The 9,510-nt window shown below is 38.3% G+C and overlaps 1 protein-coding gene across 2 annotated transcripts in view; it reads left to right on the top strand.

Annotated features, from left to right (window-relative positions):
• The first annotated feature begins 727 nt into the window (after positions 1–727).
• itm2ba (integral membrane protein 2Ba) overlaps positions 728–9,510 on the top strand; it is a 24,323-nt gene continuing 15,540 nt past the window's right edge. Inside the window, exon 1 of one of the 2 annotated variants that reach the window (XM_014022744.1) lies at positions 728–966. In XM_014022744.1, coding sequence (XP_013878198.1) covers positions 883–966 — 84 coding nt within the window. In that variant the 5' untranslated portion in view covers positions 728–882. The remainder of the gene's footprint in view (positions 967–9,510) is intronic. The other variant, XM_014022745.1, reaches the window with a different exon arrangement.

The following is a 9,510-nucleotide window of genomic DNA, read 5'->3' as shown; positions in this document are numbered from 1 at the left end:
GTCTGTGGTTTTTATCTCACAAGACCAAAATAATTGATCACAGATAACTAGATCGACAATCACAGTACATCTCATTTCCATGAATTTTCTTCAGGTAGAGACATTAATTGTGAGGGTTTTTTTCTGTTTTAACAAATACAAAACAATATTATTTTGCTTACTCTTTTTTTCTAAAAACAATTTTATAACCACTACATGTGCAGTCTAAAGTAAATGTCATAGTAATGAATTGTGAGCAGGAAACCATAAACCATAGCATTTTTGTTGACAAGTTTACTCTCCCAAAACAATGTTAAAATGGTGAAAATAGTGCAGTCTATGGTTTAAATACAATCTACAGTAAGTGTTAAGCCCTACATGTAATTCCATCTTATTTTGTTTGGACATCTGAAGTGTTAGAATATTTCCAAGCCGCACAACTACGAAGCATTTTGCTTTCTCCTCTCTGCCACCTCCAATATGGCGGCGTATGTCGCTCGTGGCTCTAAATCCAAGATGGCGTCGCTTTGTTTGCAACCGGAAGAATGCAACTCCTTCGCAATATATTGTATATTGATCAGTCGTTTTTAACGAATAGCCAAATATTTAAGTATTCTTGTTGTATTTTTATTCATGTGTATTGTCTGAACCATTTTTTAAAAACCTTTCGTAAAGAGAAAAAAAGTAAACGCGTATGCGCTTTTATTTTGAAACGCAAAGAAAAGTTGCGCAGTAGGTTTCCGCTCAGCTTGACAGATCGATTGTTATCACAACAATCCAGACTTTAAAACTGGTTCCAGGGACGTCGGAGCGGGTCTGGTTTGTTTGGGTCAACTTGTGTGGGACTGTTTTGTGGTTAATTTTGTTTGTGTCCGGAACAAATCCGCACGAGTTTGTTTCACCATGGTTAAAGTCTCTTTTAACGCCGCTTTGGCCCAGAAAGACGTAAAGAAAGATGCTGAAACTCTGATCCCCGAGGAGGACAAGGTGAGCAGAAAATGGCTATCTGAGCTCAGCTCTTTACTCGGCTCGAAGAGGAAGAAAGAAACTCTTCGTTTTAATGTGCAGGACAGGATTCTGTTAGTCCAGGTTTTGGTTTTTCACTGCTGGTTGAACTTTCCGCGTTTAACAAGCAGCTTTTTAGCATATTTTAATTTTAAAGTCGTCTGAGTTTAAGGTTTTCCTGTTTGAGTGTATTCTTGTTTAATCTTCTTTACTCGATGCTTTCTTGTCTAAGGCGCAATGTTAAAAGCAGAACATTTTTAATATGGTTTGTTTTTGTTTAGTAAGTCTAATGAGCTCAGGTTAAAGAACGACTGATAAGTTTTATCTGTTTTATTTATTTTTGTTTTTCAGGATTGTTTTCCATTGTCATGATTAAATAACTGGATATTTTCAGATTGTAATGTAAGCCACTTTTTTTTCCACTTCAACATAATGAAACGAACATCCAGACTCCAAAGTAAAAAAAAAAAAAATTAAGCCTAACCTGCTGAGGTTTTTTAAAAAACGAATTTTTAATCATCTCAGCATCTATCTGCTCTGGTTTTGTACGTTTTTGCTCTTCCAGCAGGTTTTGTATAAAGTGCGTCACAACGCAGGGTTTGTTTGGTAACTTTATCTAATCKGTAAAAACTAACACTGACTGTTCAGGAGGACAGCGTTGATACTTTAAAGCTGATGAAAACACGTGATTTTTCTTAGCTCCTGTAGAAAATGGACAAAAGGAGACACAAGTGCCCACACAGGAGTTTAAAGGTGTCTAAAGTGTGTCCTAAAAATCTCCTACGTCAGCTACGTCTACGTTTATGATTTCTAAAATAAAAACTGAAACATTTAGACAATTTCGGTTTTGMCAGTGTTTGCATGGAACACACAATAATTGTTTTGGGATTACAACATAGCAGGAAGTGATGTGTGGTGTAACCAGAAGACTAACCAGCAAAACGATTCAGAAACTGGTTTGTGTTTTACATTCAAMTGTGAGCTGCTTCTTTAAGATTAAGAAGAAATCCTTGTCTCCACCCTGTTTAATGTTTTTTTCCCGTTGTTTTATGCTGACAAAGTTTGAACTCTGTTCAAGATAAGAACACGTCAACATGGCAGATGTCAGTTTTTTTTTACAGGGTTTTGTGGCTGCAGATGGTAAAATGGCTGATTTGGTTTCTGTTTCAGTCTGATTAATTCTTGTTAACCAAAGCTTTGTGTTTTCAGGGCCAGGAATGTGCAAACAGCATGTTCTCTGCGTTYGATTGTAGCGAACAGAACTGTTTTCAGTCTGATCTCGAGCCGTTTAAATCTCCTGCTAAATCTTCTCAAGCAACTTTGTGAATTAATACATTGATTTGGTTCAGTCTGACCTGTCTGAACTCTTGAGTGAGATGCTCAAACACCTTGATAAACAATCAAATTATCATTTCAGTTTATTGATTTGCAGGTTGTTGTTCATTAAAACCTGCTCAACACACCCAGAAAAACTTTAATTAGAAAAAAATGGATATATTTACAGTCTTTTTTTAAATGAGTACTTGTAGGTTTAATACATCAAATTTTTGTGAGTTTTATCTGTTGTTGACTTCTGTGTTGTCGTTAATCTGCTCATGCCTTCATGAAAGAAATAACTGAGAAGGTTAACGATGGGTTTGAATGTTAGTCGTAATGTTCCCACTACTTCAGAGTTTTGTTTAAACAAGGAAGTTTTCTTTCAGTTTCTCTGCCTGAGCAGGTTTATAGTAAACAAAGGCAGCAGCAGCGGGTAGTCTGTTAATATCGGAGTTAATTTTTTGTCAGAGCTAAACCTGACTGAGCGTGAAGGCAGACCGACGCAGCAACAGGAAGTGAGCAGTTTAACTGATGAGCTGGTGTGGAGTGACAGCTGGATGGATAAAGACCGTCTGTCCAACCTGACCTTAGGTCACCTCACACAGTCTGACCGCTCTCTGCCTGTTTTTCTTTTTTTATTATTATTCTTTCCACATTCACCAGCCCTCCGAGCTCCTGCAGATATCAGATATTCAACAGATTATTACGTCGTAGAAACAGTTATTAGTTGCAGTCAGCCCACAGGCTGTAGACGGGTAGATTAATGTGCTTCTTTTTTTAGTTTGAATCTAGCAGATACCAGGGGCCTCGTGTACAAAGCAGGGGTCGACATAACCATTGTTTAGGTTGTCCGAGACGACCTATTTTCATTTCGGACAACCAGATCCCGCCTCCCAGTTGTCCGGTGGACAACCAAGAAAAAAGCAGCGAGTTGGTCATTGTAAAAATGAACAGGAGAAAAAAAAACTTGTTAAAGCCTAGGGATTAAACTGAYGGTTCTTTCACCCAATAAAGAGAACCACAGTCAAAGTTTTACCCAATCAGAACAGAGCAGGGCGGGTCTTGCTGTCTGACTGACACCGCTGCCTTTTTTTTACGTCTACGTTTCACTTTGTTTTTCCTCTAAAGTCACAGGGTTTTCTGAGTCGGCTTCAGGTGCTTGTAGTTAATCATAATATCTTTTAAATTTAACCAGGTGTTTCAATGCCTTTACATTACACAACAATTATAGTGGAGAAACATGTCAGTTTGGTAAAAAAACAGTAAAAATAAACTGTTTTTTCTGTGCATAGAACTTCTTGTGCTATAATTTTTTTAAAATAAATACATCAAAGCTCCTCAGTTGAAAACACTAAAATGACAGAAGAGCTGTTTAAATCCCCTTTATCCAGAAAGTCTTCAGTCCTAAGAACACTAAACTGTAGCTTTAATAAGGTCATGTAGACAGTAGGCTATACTACTATTTAAATAAAAATGTTTTACCTGTAAGCAGAAAGTTATGGTTGTTGGATGTTAATTGTTGCTCTCTATTTCAAAGAAGAGGATAAGGAGGAGTTTTACTCAAGCAGCTCCTGAAACTGTTAACCTGCAGACTGAGAACATTTGTATAAAGTAAATTTTGTGTACAGAACAATATAGTCTACCTATTAAGTTACATTTTAATTGAGTTTTTTTTTTTTTTTGGGACAACCAAAATGTTTTGCGGACAACCAGATTCTGTCAGCAGGTTGTCCGCTGGACAACCTGTAAAAAATCCTTATGTCTACCCCTGCAAAGACGTGTATGGATTTCTTATGGAAATGTAGCATAACATCAAATCAAGAAAACAGCGTACGCACAAATATATCCAGATGTATCAAACAGTGCATACGCCTGAATCCACCCACATTTCTTTTGGACATCACAATTAACGTGGAACTGAGCGCATGTGAGACACCTCCCCTGACATGCCTTCATTTACTTTAAATAGATACAAATATCTCCAGCATGTATGACAGAGGTATTAATGGGATCAGAAATGATTTCTAGATGCAGGAAAATAATGAATTAAATGTGATTTGAGTGAGAAAAAAATGACAAAATAAGTAGTGGGGAGTAAAAATGTGTTTGTCGTGCAAAAGCCGAGTCATTGTGCGTGTTTGCGTGTGTGYGTGAAGCTGCTGCTATCAGGGACGCAGCCATTAGAGCCTTTCTTAGACTGAAATATTTTTCTGATACTCCTTGACTTTAATAACATAATAACTAAACACAGAGGAGCTCAGATGTTCGGTAGATCGTAATTTTTAAATTTTTATTTAATTTTATTTTTTTGTATTCATTGTTAATCATGTATTTMTGGTGTGAATGAGAATAGATTTCCCAGAATCACCTCTAACTGTCGGCAGCGGAACCAGAACCACAGAAATGTGTGTACGGCAGTCATGAAGTGGGCATGGTGCTGCACACATATCCACGCTCGTTTCATTTTCGATGCATCTGGAGTTTTGCGTGAAAAAGGGTGCATGCTTTTTGTGCGTATGCACAGTTGGTACATGAGGCCTCAGAACACCTATAAAAACACCTCTTATTAAAGCTACATGTTCAGCTGCGTTCCTGTTTGAGCCCACACCAAATATTAATCTAATATGGAGGCTATGACAGAATTTACAGCTTGATCTTTTCGTTTAAAATTAGAGCGTATGTTTGAACTATTTGTTTAAGCTAATAAACAGCGAAGGGGACTTCCTGCAGACGAGCTGAGGTGGGTGAAACTGAACTCCTGAGATTTTGTTTTGCAGCTGCGTGTCAGACTTTATCTGCTGATAATAATCAAACTTTCAGTTACARAAACCTCTTTTTAGCCGTGTCTCTAATAGTAACGTTAAACTTGACTGCAGCTGAAGGTGTTGATGTCATGCCTGAGTGTCTAAAAATGTATCAGTGAAAAGTTTATTTCTGACWATAGATCAGAACTGTTTCTCTCCATGGCAGTCTAAATAAAATGCTGTTRGTCTATTAGAGGTGGTACATTTTCCACCTTTCTAATTTAACTTTCCCTTTCAAAAGTTTCTCCTGTAAATAAATGTAGAGTTCACATCTGTATTCTGTGATAGGTTTCCAAATTATTGGCTTGTAAACACCAGGAGTCAGCATTTATAGAAGAAGTACAACCCAATGGAACAGTTTACTGTGATGGACTTGTGATCTGTCCAGGTTAACCCTGCCCCATCAGTGTCTGCTGGACGTGGGCACCAGTGACCCCTGTGACCTGGACAGAAAGCAGTGGGTCAAGATAATGTTTGGCTTGTGTAGAGTGACTGACAGCCTGACAAACCAGGGTTCACTTTATTAGCTGGTCATTAGCTTCAAGAGGCTGTATACTTCATTATAGCCATGCTAAAACAACAGTAATAGCTAACACTGAAATAATTATCTTTCAGTTCCTAGGAGCTAAACACTTGTAGACATTTAATTTTTACATTTTCATTTAGTCCATCTTGACATTTGAAATAATTTAAACCTATATTTTAGTCTTGCTGTTATTCCAAACATGAAAATGGAGGCGTTGTTTGTTGTTGTTGTTGTTGTTGTTGTTGTTGTTGTTGTTGTTGCTCCATCTTCATCACAAAGTTGGTTAGAGACTGGTCCAGTTCTTGGCTTCTCCCTCAGCTTCCTGCCTGTCTGTCCTCTGGTCATCGTCTGAGGCATGTGGACCGCTTGGAAAGGATTAGTCTAATCAGTCGGTCAGAGACTCAGCAGCAGAACTGTAGTCGCCTCCCACCGAGCGCTGATGACCACTAAAACTGAAGGAGATGGAGGATTRAGTAAAAATACTCTGTGCAGAACAACTTGTCTTAATAGTAACAGCTTCATAAAGTGGTTTAATTCCATCACAGCAACTGGACTCTGCAGGGTTGATCTTATTATGGTGTGTTTTTTTATAATGGAGCAGCAGGATTTATTGGTTTCTAATTCTCGAGTAATCACCCTTTTTTTATGAATTCATTAATGAGATTTGCATCAGATGGGTTTCAGCTGTTCCTCAGGAAGATAAACTTTTAGATCTTATAGATCAGGGCTATTCAACTAAATTGCTCCGGGGGACACAGTTACTGCCGGTCAACAGCTGAGGGGCCAAACATCCAGCAATTAAAGTTATTATGTAAATAAACCAAGTATTACAAAGATCCGTTACCTTTGAATTCGTTTATTTTGCTGCATTTAATCATGAATACAGAACCCTAAAAAATAGTGATAATTACACATTATCAAAAACAAAAAGAACACATTATGCCTCCTATTATTAGACACAAATAATATTTTGACATCTCTGACTTGCCAAATTTGTAAACCGATTTTATTTTCACTTTCATCATTTTATCTTCAACTGCTTGTAGTTTTAACTGTCTTGAGTGTTTAAAGCAGGGATAATCACTTACGGTCCTCGAGGTCCGCAGCCCTGCATGTTTTACTTGTTTCTCTCTTCCCAACACACCTGATTTGAATGAAAAGATGATTATCAGGCTTCTGCAGAACTTGGAAAAGGTGACTGACTGACTGAATCAGGTGTGTTGGAGCAGGGAAAAAAGTAAAACATGCAGGGCTGCGGACCTCGAGGACCGGAATTGATGACCCCTGGTTTATAGAAATGTTTTTTTTTTACCAGCTTCTAGCCAAGATTCTGACGTTTCTGTAGATACCAAACATGTCTATGTTTATCTAAAAGAACTAAGAGTAATTAAAGTAGAAAATCGGGGGTTTGGGCTTAAGAGATGAATAAACCAATTGGCTGGCCAGATTTTGGTCACTTGCGGGTCGGATGTGGCCCGCAGGTCGCCTGTTTAATAGCCCCTTTATAGATGATCACAATGGAGTACATCTTTCTGTTGTGACTTTAATACCTCTTTTCAGATACCTTATTAGGAGGAGAATTAACTTGTACAAGTTCTATTGAYGCAAGTTTGTGATTATCGTTTGTGCTTCTGATCCAATTTCTCTGCACSAGTTCCACCCAATGGTTTCCTTCTGGCTCCTTTCAGCTCAGAGCTGAGGATGAGGTTTCAAGTGTTGTATCTGAAATAAAAACTGTCCTGGGTACTGATACTCACCTGTCACCACAGAGGGACACAGATACTCACCTGTCTTCGCAGAGGGACACAGATACTCACCTGTCTTCGCAGAGGGACACAGATACTCACCTGTCACCACAGAGGGACACAGATACTCACCTGTCTTCGCAGAGGGACACAGATACTCACCTGTCTCCACAGAGACAGACACACACCTGTCTCCACAGGACACAGAGTGTTTTTATGTTCACGAGGTTCTATTAATCTATAATCCTAAAGCKCTAAGTGAAATTAAAAATGCAGATCAAGCAAACATTTTGCWCYGAAAARGATTAAACTGTCTGACCGGTGGGTGGGTGTGTGTTTACTAATTTTAATGAGTGGCCATTACCCCACTGGCACCCCTACGGTGGCACCCCTGCTGAGAGGGTGGAATCGGTATCTTAATCTAATCTTAAACATAAACCTATTATAATTCAATTCRGTCTAATTATAATCCAACTGGATTCTGTAAAAAACAAACATGTTTATAAAATAGTCTTGTATAGTTTGAAAATTGGTTGAGATTATAGAGCTTTGGAGTGYGTAGGGACTTGATAAAGCGCTATATAAGTTAAAGGCATTCACCATTTACCATAGTCCCTGCATTCAAACTACTGCTGAGAATTKTAACAGATCTTGAGTTCACCTTTAGACCTTGACTCCRGCAGATTCAACACGCAACTCCAGATTCTCACAGGTACAAGTTTATCCTGTTTTTAGATTTCTGCATTGACTTAAAAAAGTAGACTTAAAAGTAGAATCACTATTAAAGCCCTGTTACTTGTTTATAAAGTATTACTGTTTACAACACACTATGAAATATGTACATCAATGGGATCAGTCAGGCCTAAAGGTTGTAATAACTCACCTCAGATCTTTACCAGCTCAAGTAAAGTTTTTTCTGTATTTCTTTGTCAGTGGATCTGAGACAAGTACCAGCTTTTTTTTTTTTACAAACATGGCGATAATTTTAAGGTGTGTCTGTTGTGCGTCATTGTTCTGTTTTATCGCTTTGTGTTCATCCTGCTGTGATTTTTGTCTGCAAGCATGTCCTTGTTTCAGTCAGTTTTTCTTTAACCTGTAGGTTTTTAAATTGACCAATGTTGTGGAATACAACCAATATTGCATTTCGTCATAATTTGGCAATCATGTTTAATTTATCAATGTGTGAAATACAAATATGGTTTCAGAAATGAATAACGTGTAAGAAAATATTGATACGCTGAAATAGACTTCACTCTTATGTTGTAATTTAGCCTCCTGCCACTATTTGGCAGCAGTCTGCGATTTGGCTMCTGCACTCCTTAAAAGCAACCTTAGCTCAATTCAGATTGTGAGAAAACATAAGCACTACATAGCAATTGTTGAATTTGAGTGGATTAAACAAACACCCTCTGCCTTCAAAGCCGAGGTGGGGTTGGCAACAGATAATCCTTTATTAGACTAGATGTCCCAAATTTTAAACCATATGGAAGTGTCCCATACTGGACACTTTTTGGCTCTGTCCAAAACGGCAGGCTGGGTCCTCTGAAGGCCGAATTTGTCGGCCGTATACATCATAGCGCCGCGACGGAGGCCGTCCCAAACCGAAGACTCCTCCGATGCGGCCGACAAATACAGTATGTCCTTCCTTTTCCCCTATTTGAAGGGCTGTGTCCAAAACGGCAGGCCGGGTCCTCCGAAGGCTGAATTTGTCGGCCGCATACGTCATAGCACCGCGACGAAGGCCGTCCAAAACTTAACACTCCTCCGATGCAGCCAACAAATACGTCCTTCATTTTCCTCAATTTGAAGGACAGGTCCGATGGATCCTTCCCGGCCCAGCATATCCCATAATGCATTGTGGCCTGACCAGAGATTTTTTTTTAGCTAGAATGGCGGATGAAGCGAGAGAAAAGAATATGTTTAAAATAAAAATATGGCGATATAAACATTAAAAAAAATTTTAGCGGTTGTAATTCTAATACTTTTATCATTTGTTTAAACATGTTTTTAAATATTATTTTTGTCATTAAAAAACGCAAAATAAACGTGCACCCACAGCGTGTCAATTAGTTCTTCAAATGTTACCTTTAAGTTAATTTTATTGTTTTATGATGTTAATAATGCTAATATATAG

This window comes from Austrofundulus limnaeus, unplaced genomic scaffold (assembly GCF_001266775.1).
Source record: "Austrofundulus limnaeus strain Quisiro unplaced genomic scaffold, Austrofundulus_limnaeus-1.0 Scaffold341, whole genome shotgun sequence".
NCBI classification, from domain to species: Eukaryota; Metazoa; Chordata; class Actinopteri; order Cyprinodontiformes; family Rivulidae; genus Austrofundulus; species Austrofundulus limnaeus.
The sequence above is the reverse complement of the archived record's forward strand: the minus strand, read 5'-3'. Positions and strand labels throughout refer to the sequence as shown.